The 19,682-nt window shown below is 40.7% G+C and overlaps 1 protein-coding gene across 1 annotated transcript in view; it reads right to left on the bottom strand.

The window, feature by feature from the left end:
* The window catches only part of ryr2a (ryanodine receptor 2a (cardiac)), a gene marked incomplete at both ends in the record, with an annotated part of 671,945 nt that overhangs the window by 117,361 nt on the left and 534,902 nt on the right, over positions 1-19,682 (bottom strand). Inside the window, 3 exons of the mRNA XM_080049015.1 lie at positions 14,656-14,810; positions 14,946-15,104; positions 15,338-15,419. Of these exons, the coding sequence (XP_079905141.1) occupies positions 14,656-14,810; positions 14,946-15,104; positions 15,338-15,419 (396 nt within the window). The remainder of the gene's footprint in view (positions 1-14,655; positions 14,811-14,945; positions 15,105-15,337; positions 15,420-19,682) is intronic.

Genomic DNA, 19,682 nt, shown 5'->3' with positions numbered 1-19,682 from the left:
GGTACTATTTGCGGTGGAAAACGACCCGTGCTGCTACCAAACCAAGTTGAGTCGAGTCGGGTTGAGTCGAGTCGAGCTATTAGTCTCTGACTGGTTGGCCACCCCTGCTCTAAAGCCACAGGATTAGACTCTATTTCATCACGGTTCCTAAGGGATGCTGCGGAGATCATTACCCCATGCATCACTCATATTGTAAACAGTTCTATAGAACAAGGGCATTTTCCCAATGATCTCAAGATTGCCAGAGTGATTCCGCTTTATAAGAAAGGGAGTAAACTGGACCCTGGAAACTATAGACCTGTCTCTATTCTGAGTAGTCTGTCAAAGATCATCGAAAAGATAATTTTTGAACAAATTGACAAATACGTATCTTCACAAAATATACTTTATGACAGGGCTATTCAATTAGTTTTGAATGGGGGCCGGTTGGTGGAAATGATCCAAAAAATGCCTAAAATGGATGAGCATCACATCAATAGCTACATATACTGTAAAACACTACAACGACATAGGAGTGCATATATTGTCTTTATTTTATCAAATAGAGTTCACCAGCTTATCAAAAAAAATCCCTATTTGATTAACATAGGCTGCCTGTTGTTTAAGTGTTTAACAATCTTATCAGTTCAGGAAAACAAAATAGGTTAACTCTTCAAAAGTTTATCAAAATACACAGAAATAAATGTACTCTAAGTGCAACAGCTTATCAAAATACAGGTAGGCCTAGGTTTACTAAGAGTGCAACAGCTTATCAAAATACAGGTAGGCCTAGGTTTACCAAGAGTGCAACAGCTTATCAAAAAACATATAAATAAATGTAGGCTACTCTAAGTGCAACACCTTACAGTGGTTCCCCCCCAAAATTAGTTTGTCAAGGGGTCACTGTCCAGGGTCATGGGAGGCGCGGCGCTCAAAATTTTTGGCTGTATTTTGCTCAAAGATGCCAATGCACAGTACAGAAATAAACAACTGCTTATTTGAATACAAAAAAACTACAGACACTGACTTTACAGTTGTGCAATTTTGTTTGCTATGTGAAGGTACAAATTTTGTGCAAACATGCAAAGTTCTACTGGTGCAATATTATGCAGACACACTAAATACAAATAATGGACCATACACTTACACTGCGGTACAATCGCGCCCGCAAAGCTGCATACACAGAGCAGCTGATAGAGAAAAGCTTGGAGACACATGTGCACATTTATTTACTGCAGATCGCGGCCTTTCGTGCAGTTATGACCATGCAAAAGCACACATCACACGAGCTAGTACATTGATTGTGCACCACTAAAAAAAAAAAAAAAAAAAAAAAAAAAAAAAATTTTATTTTTTTGGTCCGGTCGGTAGTCAAGGCGGGGGCCAGTAAATATTCCTTCGCGGGCCGCACCTGGCCCGCGGGCCGCCTATTGAATAGCCCTGCTTTATGAGTTCCAATCTGGCTTCCGTAAATCTCATTCTACAGATTCATGTTTACTGTTTCTAACTGATTTCATTAAAAAAAGAGGTGGATAATGGTCACTTCTGTGGCATGGTCATGTTAGACCTACAGAAGGCCTTTGATACGGTTGACCATTGCGTTTTATTGTATAAATTGAAAGCCATGGGTTTTAGTGACTTAGCACCAAAATGGGTGGGCTCCTATCTGGAGAATAGAACGCAAGTGGTGGACATTGAGGGTACAATGTCTCAACCACTAAGCATGGTCTGTGGGGGCCACTTTTCTTTCTTTTATATATAAATTACCTAAAGTCTGCTTGTTCTTGTAATCTTTTTTTATATGCAGATGACTCTGCGGTGGTAGTTTCTCACAAAGATAAAAATGTTATTGAAAGAACACTTTCTGCAAAACTTGTAACTGTCAGCAGGTGGATGTCTGACAACAAGTTATCACTTAACATGGGGAAACTGAGTCCATATTGTTTGGATCAAAAATTAAACTGAAAAAAGCCTCGGATTTTAAAGAGGACCTATGCTACTTTTCGACTTTTATTACCTATAAACGTTGTTATAATGATTTATAGTCATGTTTAACCATACTAGCTTATCAAATAATTACGTACATGCATTTCGACGTATTCCCTGCTGACCGTCTGGGGTTGCTATGCAGAGCACTAAACACTAGGGCAGCCGGTCGAGAATTCACTTGTTCAAATTTCCGGGTATCGTGTCGTCACGTACCCGGATGTTTACATGTATGGTAATGCTGCTCAGGCAAGCTCCGGCTGCATGCCCCCACCTTCCTGAAAATCTCCCGCTGCTGGAAGGAAGGTAACCAATCACAACGGAGAAGCTCAAAGCAGTGTGTAGAGAGAAGCCCCTTATACACAGAGATTGCGGCATATTGACGGAACAACATCACTCCAATATGCCGGCTTTGCTTGCTTCTGTGTTATTTACACAGAACCAAGCAACGCCGGCCTGCTGGCGCATCAGTAGCTCCTTTTACACAGCGCTCCGGAATGAAAGAGGTGCTTGTAAACAGCGCCAGGTGACGTAAACATTTAGCGCCGCGCCGGTCAGCTGCTTTACAACAACAACACTGGCTGGTGAATTGAGAGCAGAAGTGCTGGAGCTTGCAGTAAGAGGGCCGTATTTTACTGTCCCCACGGTGTGCCAGTTGATCTCGCTACGCGCTAAGTCCAACATCACTGGGACTGTTAACCAAACTGACAAAATCAATCCGCTTCACCTCTTGAGTTGTGTTAGCAAAACAGTAGCTCTGTGGCTAACAGCTGAGCCGGAGCCTTCAGTCAGCTGAAGCAGACAGTCTAGCGGGGCGAGCAGACTATTCCCCCGTTACTAGGTCGTATCCTTGGTCGTTCCTATTTACTGGCGTACTCCTGCTTCAGCTTGTCGGTCTTTATTTCTAGCAAGTGACCCGTTCGCTATACTTTATCCCTTACTTAGCCTAGCCTAGCTTTCCCATTGTACAACTTCTCCTGGGCAGAAATAGACTCATACACTCTGCAAAATGAAGTGCGGGGGTTTGGATTGAGCAACGGACCTCATGATCAGATAGATTATACGCCGTTCCTTTTATTTGGTGATTTTTACGGGACATCAGGCCGCCGTGATTAATGTTAAACACACGTCCTTCAACTGCTAACATGGTCGCAAGTTTAGAACGTAGACTATGGAACGTCAAACGCCCCCCTGTTCCGCAACAACAAGCTGTAGCATTTAAACAGAGAGGCGGAACTGATTGTGTCGGGAATCTTACTACCCCCCGAGGTAGTAAAATTCCCGGAACAATCTCTCGCACCTTTCTTCCCTCGTTCCGCAACTGTCGCATTTATACAGCAGGGCGGAGGGCCGAAAGGCCGGCATATTCCCGGCTTTCACTGGCTGTGTAAAAGGGGCTAGGGACTGCTGTGCTCGCTAGGTGTCCCGAAAATCTACATAGTTTTTTGTGATGTGATTCGCGTCAGGTTGCTCTATAGCAGTTTTTAACAAGAAATTAAGACCAGAAAAGTAGTATAATAGGAGATCTTTAAGGTTTTAGCTGGAGATTCTGAAATGACATCCAAGGAATCAGTCAGTTACCTTGGCTGTGTTTTAGATTGTAACTTATCTGGAGTAGGTCAGGCTCAAAAGGTCAATCACCAAAATAAATCATAGAATCAGAATTTCAAAGTTTCTGGATCAAAGAACAATGTTAATTTTAGCACATTTGTTATGTGTGGTTTTGTTCTGTCTCTTCAGGGCTCCGGAAGCCCCTCCCTCACCTCGTTGGGTGCCACCTGGGCTGCCTATTTAAGCTGGAGGCTTAATTGGCTCACTCTCTCCAGCCAGGGCCAGCAGCATGGCTCCCATCCACCTTTTGGTTAAAACCTTTGTTGCAATAAATGCAGTTTTCTTACACCTTTAACCTGATTTTGTGTACTTTATGTTGCCTCCCCGAGCCGGGTTGTAACATATTGGGGCCTCGCCGGGATCAATCTGGAGTTTTTTTTTTTAGTTAATTTGTTTCTCTTTGTCCCCTAGACAAACTTTGTATACTTTGGTGGTGTTTGGCAGTGTGGCTGTGAGTAGCATTTCTCATGGTGAGTATGGTGGGTATTGCATCTGAGTGCTTTTGATCTAAAAGTGTGAGCGATCTCCCTGGTTAGGTAGGGAGTGTGCCAGCTGGACAGAGCAATCTGTCCTTCCATCAGTGCACTATTTGTTATTTTGCCTTTTTTATTTTCGAGGATATCCTGGGTGGGGGCCTAGAGCTTCAGAGCTGGTTCGTTTGCTAGCTGATAAGTCTAGAGCTTCGAGCCCGGTACGCCTCAAGAAGACAGTTAGGTTTAGTTTAAAGATAGGCAGGTACCAGGGGGGTTGCTTTGATGATCTTTTGCACTCGGAGGCTTGCTCACTGTGCCCATCAGTGAATTGATTTGTAAGGTTAGCTGAGTTAGTGATTGCTTTATGGGGACAGTTGTGGTAATGTGTCCTGGATCCTAACTTTGTTTCTTTTTCTGCAGCTTGTGGATGTGTCAAGTGGTGGTGTGTAACTTGACTTTGTAGGCTAGTTCTCCTGAGGTTGTGTTGCCTTAGGTTTGATTACCAGCAGGTTCTGTTTTTGTAATAGTTTTGCATGGGTAATATTTTGTGCTACTTAGTAGTTGATGGGAGTTCTAGGCCTATTTTTGTGATCGTGGTTTAAAAAAAAAAAAAAAAAAAAAAAAAAAAACATTTAGTAGAGATGATTTGTGACTAGCTGTAGTATTGGATAAGGTGTACACTGTGCATACTGGTTAAGTTGAAACCTTGTGTAAGAACATTGGGGTATTTTGTTTGTTGGTTTGTTTTTTTGTGGCTAATAAAGTTATCTACTATGGCAGCACCCACAGCTCTGGGTGACTTTATTAGCGCACCCTCAGAGGAGTTGCTATGTCAGCTTTCTAAAGAACAGCTCCTTAGCCTGGCCTGTCATTATGACATTGAGATTACCAGCAGTGATAAACGCCTTAAAGATAGTTTAAGAGAAGCCCTTAAGGCTAGTCTAGTAGAAAGAGGCGTTCTAGAGCCACCGTCTTCGCCAACATATCAACAACTTGTTCTTCCTCAAATGTCAGAGGCTGTGCTTGAGTTTAGGATGAAGGAGTTGGCTTTTCGAGAACGGCAACTAGAAAGAGAGCTAGAGGATAAAGAGAAAGATCGTATCCTCAAAGAAAAAGAACTAGAGGATAAAGAAAGAGAGCGTATTGATAATGAAAAACAGCGTATTGATAAAGAGAAAGAGCGTATCCTCAAAGAAACGCAGATGCACTTAGAGCACGAGCGTTTCCTTAGAGACCTTGAGTTTAGGCAGGCTACTCTGAGCTCATCTAGTGCTGCCTCGTCTCAGTTTAATGTACACATTAGACTAGTACCTCCATTTGCTGAGAAGAATGTTGAGAAGTACTTCGCTCATTTTGAACGGGTGGCCACCGTTTCAGAGTGGCCAATGCATGCCTGGACATCACTTTTGCAAAGCGTTTTGGTGGGAAAAGCACAAGATGCTTACACTGCTTTAAGTATCGAGGATACCAAGGACTATGAAAAAGTTAAAAGCGCTATTCTAAGAACTTATGAGCTTGTTCCGGAGGCGTACCGCCAGCGGTTTAGAGGACTCAGTAAACAGGTTGACCAAACTTATGTGGAGTTTGCGAGAGAGAAGGAGATCAGTTTTAGTTCTTGGTGCAGATCACAGAAAGCGGAAACTAAGGAGGATCTTAGACAATTAGTGTTGCTGGAGGACTTTAAAAATTGTCTGCCTAGTGCCGTGTGTAATTATCTCAATCAGCAAAAAGTAACTTCTCTTGATAAAGCTGCTGTTTTAGCAGACGAGTTTGCATTGACAAACAAGGTAAACTTTGATGACGGCCAAGGTGAGAGAAAAGGAAGGGCTGATTTTAATAGACCTCGGTTTTCAAAATCTCCTCCCCCGGTTTCTACAGCTTTCACTAGAAGGTCGGCTACTGTGAGTACTCCCTGGGAGAAGACTTGTTTTTATTGCAAGAAAAGTGGTCACTTTGTTGCCGATTGTCCTGTATTGAGTAAGAAACAAGAGTTTAACCCTAAGCCTGTTGCCCTACTAAAAGCGGTGAAAAAGTGTGCCCTCACCCAAAACCTGGACCAACCCGCTCAAAAGAATGAGCTGGCTGGCTCTTCGGCTTTCCTCATGGATGGTTTTGTTTCTCACTGACCCTTTAAACAAGCAACCAATTAAGATTTGGAGAGATTCTGGTGCTTTTCAGTCTTTGATTCTACAGGACTTTTTACAGTTTACTGACCAGTCTGAGATGGGCTCTAATGTCCTCGTCCAAGGGTTTGGGGGTGGGTATTTGTCCCTGCCTTTGCATAACCTTAAACTTGAAACAGGTCTGGTGTCTGGGGAGGTAGCTGTAGCTGTGTGTCCAAGCCTTCCAATTGAAGGGGTGTCCTTCATCTTGGGAAATGACCTAGCCGGTGGTAGGGTACTTGCGGCTCCTGAGGTTGTTCCGGTTCCTGTAGTGTCCAAAAGCCCAGATGAGCTTGAGAAGCAGTACCCAGAAGCATTTCCTGTTTGTGTTACTACCCGTGCCATGTCAAAGAAGAAGACACAAGACAAAGAAGCTGATTCCGATATTGCCCTGTTTGACACATTTTTAGCTAAAGGTGACATGTTGGGGTTTGGTAAAGTGTTTCCCTCCTGTGACGAGCTCAAGTGTGAGCAGGGGAAAGATACAACCTTAGCTTCTCTATTTGACGAGGTTGTTTCTGATAATGAGATGACAGCTGTGTCTGGTTGCTATTTTGTAAACAATGGTGTGTTAATGAGAAAGTGGACTTCTCCTAAACTGTCCTGTCATGATGACTGGAGTAGTGTGTTTCAAGTGGTGGTGCCAAGTGTCTATCGTCAGGATGTCTTGCAGTTGGCTCATGATCATTGTCTTGCTGGTCATATGGGGATTAGGAAAACTTTAGACAGAGTGCTAAGACATTTCTTTTGGCCTGGTGTGAAATCTGATGTTGCTGAGCATTGTAGGACATGTCATGTGTGCCAAACTATTGGTAAACCCAACCAGAAGATTCCCCCAGCTCCTTTACATCCCATCCCTGCCATAGGAGAGCCTTTTGAGCGTATCTTGATTGATTGTGTTGGTCCCCTTCCTCGTACCAAATCAGGTAACCAGTACTTATTGACAATTATGTGTACAGCTACCCGGTTTCCTGAAGCTATCCCTCTACGTAGAATCACCGCTTCGGCCATTTCGAAGGCCCTTATTAAGTTCTTTACAGTGTTTGGCCTGCCCAGAGTTATCCAGACCGACCAGGGTTCTAACTTCATGTCCCGTGTGTTCTCTCAGGTTCTTCAGCAGTTGTCCATTGAGCACCACACTTCGTCTGCTTACCATCCCGAGTCTCAAGGAGCCCTAGAGCGGTTCCATCAGACCCTAAAGTCCATGTTGCGAGCCTACTGTAAGGAGTTTGAGAAAGATTGGGATGAGGGAACCCCTTTGCTCCTTTTCGCAGCTAGAGAGGTCACTCAAGAGTCCCTCGGCTTTAGTCCAGCTGAACTGGTGTTCGGCCATACTGTACGGGGCCCTTTGAAACTGTTGAAAGAGAGATGGTTGGCAAACCAGCCCGTGTCCACAAATTTGCTTGACTTTGTTTGCCATTTTAGGTCAAAGCTTAACAAGGCATGTGAGCTGGCGAAGCAGAACTTGGGGGAAGCCCAAGAACGGATGAAGGGGTGGTATGACAGAAAGGCCAAACATCGAACGTTCTCTCCTGGGGACAAGGTGTTGGTGCTGCTGCCAATTCTGGGGTCAGCTTTGCAAGCTCGGTTTAGCGGGCCATATGTGATTGAGCGTCAAGTAGGTGAGTTGGATTATTTGATAAAGACTCCAGAACGAAAGCGTAAAACACGTCTCTGTCATGTTAATCTGTTGAAACAGTACTGTGAGAGGAGCCAGGCTGGGCCTTCAGGGGTGAAGACTGTTGCTGTGCTGAGCACTTCGATTCCTGTGGGCGAAAGAGACAATGATGGTGTTGTGGAACGTGGGGTTTCTCATGGTAGGCTTCCAAACTCAGAAATCATAGCCAGCTTGAAGGTCCATCTGTCTTATTTAGAGTCACCACATCGGTCTGATGTTATTGAGGTTATCTGTAAACATCCTGCCCTGTTTTCTGATGTGCCTACTTGTACAAATGTTCTCCAGCATGACACTGATGTAGGGGATGCTGCACCTATTAGGCAACACCCTTACCGAGTAAATCCTGAGAAACGCCAGCTGATGAGTAAAGAAGTGGATTACATGTTGCAACATGGCATTGCAGAGCCTAGTGCTAGCCCATGGAGCTCCCCGTGTTTGCTGGTTGATAAGTCAGATCGCACACCTCGTTTTTGTACTGATCTTCGCAAGGTAAATTCTGTCACAAAGCCTGATTGCTATCCTCTTCCCCGTCTAGATGATTGCATTGACAGAGTAGGGTCTGCTGCTTTCGTCACCAAGCTAGACCTCCTCAAAGGATACTGGCAGGTCCCTCTCACTCAGAGAGCTCGTGAAATCTCTGCTTTTGTGACTCCAGATGACTTATACAGTTATGGCTTCCGTGCACTATTCTTTATTGATTTTGGTTGTTGTTTTTAGCTTGGCGGTTGCTAGAGCAACCGTTTTAAGGGGGGGGATGTTATGTGTGGTTTTGTTCTGTCTCTTCAGGGCTCCGGAAGCCCCTCCCTCACCTCGTTGGGTGCCACCTGGGCTGCCTATTTAAGCTGGAGGCTTAATTGGCTCACTCTCTCCAGCCAGGGCCAGCAGCATGGCTCCCATCCACCTTTTGGTTAAAACCTTTGTTGCAATAAATGCAGTTTTCTTACACCTTTAACCTGATTTTGTGTACTTTATGTTGCCTCCCCGAGCCGGGTTGTAACAAGGAGCTTTAATTCAGCCTAATTATGATATGCGTGTGGCTCATGGTACAATGGCGTCACAATGCATTTGAAACATAGGCTTCAGACCTCGCAAAATAAGTTGGTTAGGCTTATTTTTGACCTCCCCATGAGAACTCATCTTGAATCTTCCCACTTTGAGAGGTTGGGTTGGTTAAAAGTAGATGATTGTGTATCTCAGATACAACTGTGTATGGTACATAGGATTGTAAATATGGATGTTCCCTAATATTATAGAAATTATTTTAATCGAGTAAGTGAAGTTCACAGGCATTCCACTAGGGGTAGCTCTACTGATTTTGTACCCCCCACATGGGAAAGGATTCCTTTTTTTATGCTGGAACTACACTTTGGAATAGGTTACCTGGTAAACTAAAGTTAGTCAGAAATGTAGGCAATTTTAAAAAGGCCCTGAAACAATGGATTAGACACCAATATTAGGCTGGTCTTAATGGTGATCATTGTTATGTGTGTGACTTTTACGTAATTGTGTACATTTGTGAATGTTGATGTGTGATTTTGCTGCTGCTTGCCCTCTTCTCCTGCCCAACAGGGACCACAATGGAAATAAGCCTTCGGGCTTTTTTGTGTTTATCCCTGGCTATTTATGTATTTTAATGTAACAGTGCTGTTCATATTTTTATATAAAATGGTCGAATAAAATCAATCAATCACACTTTTCAGTTTTTTATTTATAAAAAAAAAAATTAAAACCACGTTTCATTTTCATTCCACTTCACAATGTTGCGCCACTTTGTGTTGGTGTATCACATAAAATCCCAATAAAATAAATGTACATATGTGGTTGTAATGTGACAAAATGTGGAAAATTTCAAGGGGTATGAATACTTTTGCAAGCCACTGTATACACACAGAATTGCAGCAACAGGTATGGACATGCGAACAGCCCCTCCCCTTTAACCACTAGCCCCTCCCCTTTAAACTATCCAGCTCCTCCCCCTTACCATATCAAGATCCTCCCCTTTACCAATTAGCTCCTCCTTTACCATATTAAGCTCCTCCCCTTTAACCACTCGGTCCCCCCCTTACCATATTAAGCTCACCCCTTTACAATATTGAGCCCCTCCTCTTTACCATATCAAGCTCCTCCCTTTTACCATATCAAGCTCCTCCCCTTGATCATATCAAACTCCTCCCCTTTGGTACATTAGCCCCCTCCCCTTTACCAATGAGCTCCTCCCCTTGGCTCACCCCTTTTACCATATCAAGCTCCTCCCCTTTACATCTTAGGCCCCTCCCCCGTACCATGTTAAGCTCCTCCCTTTAACCATATCAAGCTCCCCCCTTTGTCATATTAGGCCCCTCCCCTTTACCATATTAACCTGCCCCTTTACCATATCAATCTCCTGCCCCTTTACCAATTAGCTCCTCCCTTTTACCATATGAAGTTCCTCCCTTTAACCATATCAAACCCCTCCCCTTTGTCATCGTAGGCCCCTCCCCTTTACCAATTAGTCCCTTCCCTTAAACATATTAAGCTCCTCTCTTTTGCCATATCAAGCTCCTCCCCTTTACCATGTAGCCCTCCCTTACCATATTAAGCCCCTCCCCTTCACCATATTAAGCTCATCCTCTTTACCATATTAAGCTCCTCCCATTTACCATCGCAAGCTTGTCTCCTTTATCATCTCAAGCTCCTCCCATTTGCCAATTAGCTCCTCCTCTTTGTCATATCAAGCTCCTCCCCTTTACCATCTCAAGCTCCTCACATATAACTGCACATATAATTGCTCCTCTCACATAATTGTTTAGATTTTGGAATGAATAAGGATTGGAAGGAAGGAATAAGAGATATGAATATTTGGTCAGTGTGATTGACTATAAAACCTACAGTATTTCAAGAAACACACAGTAGGCCTATAGAGGGGATGCTAGTCCTAAATATAGCCTACATTTGATTTGATTATATTGTCATAACGTGTCTTTTATTTATTTATTTCCTTTCAGCACAAATTACATATTAAAGAGGACCTATGATGCTTTTTGACTTTTATGACCTATAAACGTTGTTATGATGATTCATAGTCATGCTTAACCATACTAAATTATCAAATAATGACTTACATGCATTTCGACGTATTCCCTGCTGACCGTCTGGGGTGTCTGTGCAGAGCACTAAACACTATTCTAGCCAGTCGAGAAGTCACGTCTTCAAAGCGGTCTACCCTTTCATAATTTGTGACGTCGCATAAAAATTTGTGACGTGACCACGCGGATGTTTCCATGTATGGTACTGCTGTCACTTCCCTGTTCGCGTCTGCCTCGCGCCCTTATAGGTCCATGCTCGCGCTTCCCGCCACTGAAAGTGTTCCGGAAGGAAGGTAACCAATCACAACGGAGTGGGGTTTGCAGGAGGGGGGGGGGGGGAGGGTAGCGGAGATGGCCGATGCACAGGCGGAGGGAGCGGAGATTGCCGAAGCACACACACTCAAGTGTTGACAGGATGTGCTGGATCGCCAAAATAAGAGAAAGAGCTTCCCGAAAATCTACATAGTTTTTTGTGATGTGATTCGTGTCATGTTGCTCTATAGCAGTGTAAAACAAGAAATTAAGACCAGAAAAGTAGTATAATAGGTCCTCTTTAATGAAAAAGCAGCTTTCTCTTTATTCACTTGTGAATACTGACTTGTGAAAAAGCTCTAGTATCACTGTATGGGGGGGAGAGACAAATCTAATTCCTGAGAGGCACCTGTTATACCCCTGGCAGGTAAGCCAGGCAGTTTTTCAGGTTGGAGGCCAGTCTAAAAGAAGCCATCACCCATTGGCAGTAGGATGCTTGGATATTCAATAAGTGTGGAGCTCTTGTGCATATTCAAATTGATTTAAGAAGAAACTTGTAATACAAAAACAGTTACTTTTCAAGTATACTTTTACTATGTAAAGTTTTATTGTGGTAGGAGTAAAGGAAAATAGCTCATTTGCATATTAAAATTAATTTTCAAAGAAACCTGTAATACAAAAAAGTTCATTTTCATGGATGCTTTCATTGTGTAAAGTTTCATTTTGATAGCAGTAAAGGAAAAAAATAGCCTCATTGGGTTGTATTGTTGTCTCGCCTTATTGGCACACGTCTAGGATTGATGAGAATGAAACATATTTCCTCAACTAGGATTTCTTAGGACTTTTAGTATGTTATTCTGGACACCTCATAGAAATTATCTGAGCTGAAAAAAATTATTTTACAATTAATTCTATTTTTGGCCCCAAAATGCCTTACTTTGCCTAGCCTATTACCCGTGAGAAGAAGCTGCACTTTGAACAGTTTGACATGACCGATCCTTGTCTACATGAAAGATTATGTTCATACAGATGCACTGACAGCCACAAGCTAATGGAAACGGCATGTTCACAATCAAAATGCAGCAAAAGATGGAGGCTACTGCGAAGCTACTCGGGGTCTAACGGTTAAAAATAACACTTAACCCTCTACTGCATAGCGTTGCCATATGGCAACAATTACTTTATCTCAGTTTTACTAAAAGGCTGTATTATAAAATCCTTTTATTCTTTTAAAGATATTTTTTTCGGCATTTTTATGCTCTATTGATAGTGTAGAGAGAGTTGAAATGGTTGAGAGAGGGGAGTGACATGCAGAGAACGACCGCGGGCTGGAATTGAACCCGGGTCCGCTGCTGGCCGAGGCCCATGGGGGGACGCCCTACCAACTGAGCTAAGGGCGCCCCCTAAATCCTTTTATTCTTGATTAGTTTTGAACAGGAGGCTTTTACTTTGAAGAACAAATAATTCATGGCATCAGATAACCAGGATATCCTGAATGAAACTCCTCTTTTCCTTTGACTTATGAAGCAGTGGAGGCCATGGCCTGGGGGCTCCCAAAGTTGACTTATTGTTCAATATTTAAGCAAAATTCCAACATAAAAAAAAAATTAAATGCTATCTCAGGATAGTTATCTTTCGATTTGTATCACTAAAACCAGTTTAGATTTAATACTTTTTTTGTAAAGTGATTAAATCTATTTGTTTCCGTATGGCAACAATATGCGAATTGGAGGTGATCTAGGTGCATTCAACCTATTGGAGTGCAATTGACTTACATAGTCATAAGCATTATTCTAGGGTACTCCAATATTATGTTCACTTTTTTGTTTACTTTTATTTGTTTTTAAGTTTAGACATTTTGGAATAAACCCGTATTTATCCATAAAACATGCAAGCTGGATAGTTCATCCAATAATAAAAACATGTGTGTGTGGGGGGGGGGGGGGGGGTGGCTTTCCCGTTTGACGTCAGAAACTGAGAGAATTCTGACTGGAGTATATTGGGGGGTGAGTGGGAGGTTTTCAGAAAGGGGGAGAGTTAGAAAAGGAGAGAGTTTTCTTTCTTTTTTTATACTTTGGCAGTCTCTAGGTACACCGTTGACCCATATTTATGTTCAAAAACATTGAAAAAGTGCATTTTGCATAACATGGGACTTTTAAAAATAATGAACGAAAATATAATATGTACATAAGTATTTACAGCCTTTGTTCAATACTTTGTTGTGGCACCTTTGGCAGCAATTACAGCCTCAAGTCTTTGGAATATGAAGCCACACGCTTGGCACACCTATCTTTGGCCAGTTTTGCCCATTCCTCTTCACAGAACCTCTCGAGCTCCATCAGGTTGGATGGGGAGCGTCGGTGCACAACCATTTTCAGATCCCTCCAGAGATGTTCAATAGGATTCAAGTCTGGGCTCTGGCTGGGCCACTCTGGAGCATTCACAGAGTTGTCCTGAAGCCACTCCTTCGAAATCTTGGCTGTGTGCTTAGGGTCGTTGTTCTTGTTGAAAGATGAACCGTTGCCCCAGTCTGAGGTCAAGAGCGCTCTGGAGTTGGTTTTCTTCCAGGATGTCTCTGTACATTGCTGCATTAATCTTTCCCTCAACCCTGACTAGCCTTCCAGCTCCTGCCGCAGAAACACATCCCCGGAGCATGATGCTGCCACCACCATGCTTCACTGTAGGGATGGTATTGGCCAGGTGATGAGCGGTGCCTGGTTTCCTCCAAACAAAACGCTTGGTATTCAAGTGTTCGATCTTTGTCTCATCAGACCACAGCATTTTGTTTCTCATGGTCTGAGAGTCTTTCATGTGCCTTTTGGCAAACTCCAGGCTGGCTGTGGCCCTGATTGGTGGTGTGCTGCAGCGATTGTTATCCTTCTGGAAGGTTCTCCCCTGGAGCTCTGTCAGAGTGACCATCGGGTTATTGGCCACCTCCCTAACTAAAGCCCTTCTCCTCCACTCACTCAGTTTAGAGGAACTGCACTGTGCTCATTGGTATCTTTAAAACAGCAGAACTGTTTATGTACTCTTCCCCAGATCTGTGGACTCCAATTAAGCTGTAGAAACATCTCAAGGATGATCAGTGGAAACAGAATGCTCCTGAGCTCAAGTGATTTATTTATTTTTTATTTTGAATACATTTTCAAAAGTCTCAAACACACTTTTTTTTAAAGTTGTCATTATTGGGTATTATTTGTAGAATTTGTAGAGAAAAAAATGTAATAAAGCCTCATTCCAGGCTGTAACATAACGAAATGTGGACAAAGTGAAGCGCTGTGAATACTTTCCGTATGCACTGTATATCCAACTGCTTTATCGAGTTTAATAACACAATTTAATGTACATTAGCGTACAGTCTTCGCATCTGTTACAATGTGTTGCATTAACGCAGTCTATTATCCCTTGACCAATGCATATTTTCATTCTTATATTCTGTAATGTGATACCTTGGCTGGCTCATGGAAGCGCTCCACAAATTCTTCGTAGTCAAGGAGTTCATTCTCATCAGTCTCAGCACAGGAGAGCAGGAATTCTGTCTCAGACTGGGTGTAGTGTTTGTGGCTCTCCATGGCCTTATGGAAGTCTCTCTTGGAGATGACACCTGTGAGTTTATTTAATAAATCTATAAATCACCAGCAGCTCTTATCCATGTGAATCTGGAAGTCTATTTACATTCAAATGATTATGGGTCCTCAATAAAAAATATGATGGAAGAAAATTTGCTTAAAAGCCTTGCCTTTTCCGTCAGGGTCGTACTCCTTGAAGGCGTCTGAGGAGGTCAGGTCCTTAAGTTTGAGGAACATGTCAAAGAACTTGAGGACCATCTCCACGTTGTTGGAGGACTCCACTAACATATCAACCATCTGCTTCCCAATGGTCCCATTCACAACATTACCTGTGAAACAAGATCATTCATTCACAATATTAGATAATATTAATATTTACATTATCCTCATCCTGTCTAGAACAATAAAAATCAAACAAAGAATGATTTGAAAAATTTTAATCAACAGTACTTATGCCATTGTGATAACCTTGTGAACTTGTGTCTTAGTCACTCTAAAGCTCTCTCATAAGCCACTCCTCTTTTAATATTAAAAACAGGTGTTGTCACGAAAGCAAACCTACCTTCTAGCATTGACAGGAGCATGACCACCATATCTTTCTGCAGATCCATTAGTTCCTTCAGTAACTCAATCTGACTGGAATCCTTAGGTGAAACCCCCCCCCCCAATGAATTAAAAAGGATGACATTGTGATATAATTCCTCCCATTAGGTTAGACACTGCAGGTGCATAGGGGAACATTTTTAACTTATAGATATCATCAGGAAACCTTGCCAGTTGATTACTTAAATAAAACATTTATTTTACGATATCAATTTTGCAAACATGTTTGAGTAAATATGCAAATTTGGCAATATCTAACTAATTATGCATTAGCATTTTGTCAAAAACAAAAAATCTAGATGTGGGATAAAACCAGTCAAAATCTGTATTTCATTATTAAAACATATACAAATCCTAAGTTTTTTACAAAACAAATGTTGGATTCAGCCTTTTTTAATTTTTATTTAAAAAAATATTTAAACGTCTTAAAATGCATTGTTGGCATGTTTTTAAGAAGAAAATATATCAGAAATCAGACAATGGACAACATATGAACAAATCCTTCTGCAATATCTTTCAGAATAGTGCTAAGAATTATTTTAGAAAGCTTAGTTAATGTGCTAGAAGTTGACATTTTTAGTAGAGAGTATTGAAAAAAACTAATGCTGAGATAAGGGCCCGTTAATGATGATTGTATAGGAGAATATATATAGATGCATTAGACAAGATTCAGTCAAATTAACACCTTGATGTATATTTTGGATCTTTTATTTATACTAATTTGGAAGAAGTCATGTTATATATTTATAAGAACAAAACGTGAGTTCAAGCCTTTAACTTAGGTAAGAATTACATTTCAGATACAAACTACCAAGAATAATTAAAACTGATGCTAAACAGTATTTTGGGGATTTTTTTTAATGCAATATATAGGAAGTAAGGGGCAGAGAGGGAATTAGGAAAGGTCCATGGCTCAACTCAAGCTTGGGAAGTTGTGATTATATTTTCAGCGACTGCCAAGTAATGATTCACTCATAGTTGTAAAAAGTACCTGAAAACCATACGAGTAAGAGTAAAGATACCTTACTAGAAAAACTACCCAATTACAAGTTAAAAGTCACCTATAAGTACAGAAAAATCTAATTTTAAAAGTATTCAAGAGTATTGTGTACGAATCATAAGGAAAATGTACTTAAATTATTAAAAGTAAAAGTTACTGTTCTACTATTATAAATTAGAAGTGAAATTATAACTCATGTATTAATGTAAAAGCAGGGTTTGTAGCTGGATTGAAGTATTTATTTGTTATTTTTTATCATAGATTGATTATTTGAATGCTGAGAAATATGTACTATTATCAAAATAATCACTAAAAATTTAAATTTTTGAAAGTCAATTTGTCTATTTAAAGGAGAAGTAAGTGATTTGTTAATATACTGTACATGTTAAATGACTCTATATTCATCACTTAACCCATTGATGACGTATTTATCTCCTGAGGGTTTTCTGAAAAAATACTATGAATTGTCAACGTCTACCAAAACCTTAATATCTAAGCCTGTGTAGCACATAGAAACATGAAATAAAAAATTAATTTAAAAGGTGAGGTTCACAGGTTTTATTTAAACATGCTCCCTGAGTGCTTACATACAAGCAAATTTTTCTGAAAATCGTCAAAATTAGATGGGAAAAAAAAATAAAAAAATAATATAAAATATTTAAAAATAATGTGCTAAATGAGGTTATAATCCTGCTGAGTGTGCAGTGGAGAGAAAAAGATTGACAGATAGTGGGAGGAAGAGATAGCTTTATTTTATAATTTAGTTCAGTTATCACTGGCACCATGAATCCGACTTCCCAGTACAACTGGAACGCAGACTGACTCCCGCTGTTGGGAGCCGATCAGCTGAACCAAACAGCTGTATAACACTTAGATGAAAACGAAACTGAAACTTAGCTATCGCCTAGCTGGGCTGAATTTGTGTTGGAGCAGCAAAATATAGCCTAAATTCATAAATATTGTTAATAAATAGATAAGTGATTCTTGAGAACCGGGACAAAAAGCCGTCTTGCATATGTAACTGCTGTTATGTTTAAAACAAAAAATATATAAAATTGTAGATGTTATTAGGAATTAAGAATAGAATCTCTGGAGCAAAATTATCCCCTTAAATTTAATTTTATCATTATTATGTCAAAGATATGACACTTGTTATCTGCTAACGACGTCCAAAACAGTGTGTCCTCAGAGAAGGTTTCAATCTTTCATATGCAATAATACCAATTAAAAATGTACTTTAAAGTGCACCCTTTTACTTGTTATTTTTAGATAGAAGCTGAATTAAATTACTATGTTGTTAAGGAACACATATGCTGGTGTTAATATTGAAACAAATTGCAATATGTTAAATATCAGCAATTTAAGAAATGTTTTGTATTGTAAATTATTTTAGAGCTTTACTAAGATTTGAAAAAAACTTCTCCCTTCGGGTTCGAAATATTTTTAATTTTTTTCATTTAACTTTTATTTATCCTCAAGAGACCAATTGAGGGGTGACCCTCAATTGAAACAAAATTTACTCATATGACGTCACAATGTACTTTTGATACAATTGAGTGCCGTTTGTGTCACTCGATTTTTCAAGGAATTCATGTCATTCAGATCTTCCTGAGTGACAGCTAGCAGCTAGCCCCCCTCCCTCCCGAATGTCAGCCGGCTGATGTCGGAATGTTTAAAAACAGAGTTCTAAAACAGAATTCAGAATCAATGGTCTGATGCATTTTTCAAAATTGTGCAGTACGCTCAAACAGGGGTTGCAGTTACCCTTTAATGATTATAAATAGCTTTTTTCATCAAAAGCAACAATAAATAATCTCCCATATAATTAAAAACAGTTTTTCAACAACACATTCATGTTTTATATGGTTTCAAAGTGGTGGGACACTTTTTGTCACCACCGTCAGACAATCCATTAAAATGTAAGAAAATCAGCCAAAATAAGGGGCAGCTGTCACTATGAAGGACCTCTTGTCACATTCTACCTCTGCAGAGTACATTAGAGTCAGACAGGCTCTGATAAGTGTTGTAGTTTTAGAATATTTTAAATTCTGAATCTTGAAAGTCCTGAGTCACAACCATGATATGTCAACACCGACTTACGATTTCTGAAGAAGTTATTTGAATTTTTTTGATAATCTTACTTTCCTGAAGTAGTTCATACTAGCACCTAACATCAACAGAAAAACCAAATGGCTACTAGATAAATTCCATTTGTTCTGTTTAAGAAACGTTAAGTATGTCAAAACCGTCAGACAGGAAATCTTACGGCGTTGACATCTGACGGTGGTGATAGGCCAATGACGGTAAAAAAAAAAAAAAAGCTGGGAGGTTGTGTCAAAGCTTAGCTCAGTAGCTTAGTATATGTTGGATACGTACATGTAATTTAATTTGCCGAAACATAGGGTTTGTATTTTTTCACCCTGTTTTGTCCCACTTCTCAAGAATCACTGAGATGCAATGTGTGATTTTCATCAGTAGCCTATAGTAGACCTAGATTCTGCACTCCGAACGCCACTAACTGTTCTGTAATACACTATCGCCGACACAGCCGGCTTATTTATTTTTATTTTTTTTATTGACGTGATTTTCGGCAAACCACACTACATTTGAGTGGTTACGTGGTTTTAAAAAATCAACAAAACCCACCTTGTGTATTTGAACCAATAACAGTGCATTCTATGCTGTGCGGGCCATGAAAATTAGATAAAGCAACAATGCTGCGCTATGCAGCAGCCGGCAGGAGATACAATGTTGCATCGCGCAGCAGCCGGTATCAATGGGTTAAATAGTATGCGCAGCTCATAACACAAGACTCCCAGTAATTCAGCTTTGCAGTAATTGATAGATACCATTGATGGTTTTTGTCCAATCAGGAGACAGAACGCTAAAAAGAGGCGGGTCTCCTGAACAATGACTCGCTGCTCTCCATTGCGGCACTATCTGATGAAGATGGCTGTGTGTTCATGTGGTGGTGACGTAGGGACGAGGGAGGGGACTGCTAACTGCAGTCACTGACAGGAAGTTAGCTAAAAAGGACATTATCACTTACTTCTCCTTTAACAATATGTCTATATACTGTTTGGTAGTATACAATATTTTATTATCCCTTTATATGTTTTGTGTGCAAAATCTTAATTGGTAATGTAACTATTGAGTTAAGTTATCAGATAAATGTAGTGGAGTAAAGAGTAGAATATTTCCCACTGAATTGTAGTCGAGTAGAAGTACAAAGTAGCATGAAAAGAACATACTCAAGTAAAGTACAACTGACAACTTTTACTTAAGTACAGTACTTGAGTAAATT

The sequence above is a fragment of the Ammodytes marinus genome (assembly GCF_949987685.1).
Source record: "Ammodytes marinus genome assembly, chromosome: 20".
NCBI classification, from domain to species: Eukaryota; Metazoa; Chordata; class Actinopteri; order Uranoscopiformes; family Ammodytidae; genus Ammodytes; species Ammodytes marinus.
This window is presented reverse-complemented; position numbering and strand designations above follow the sequence as displayed.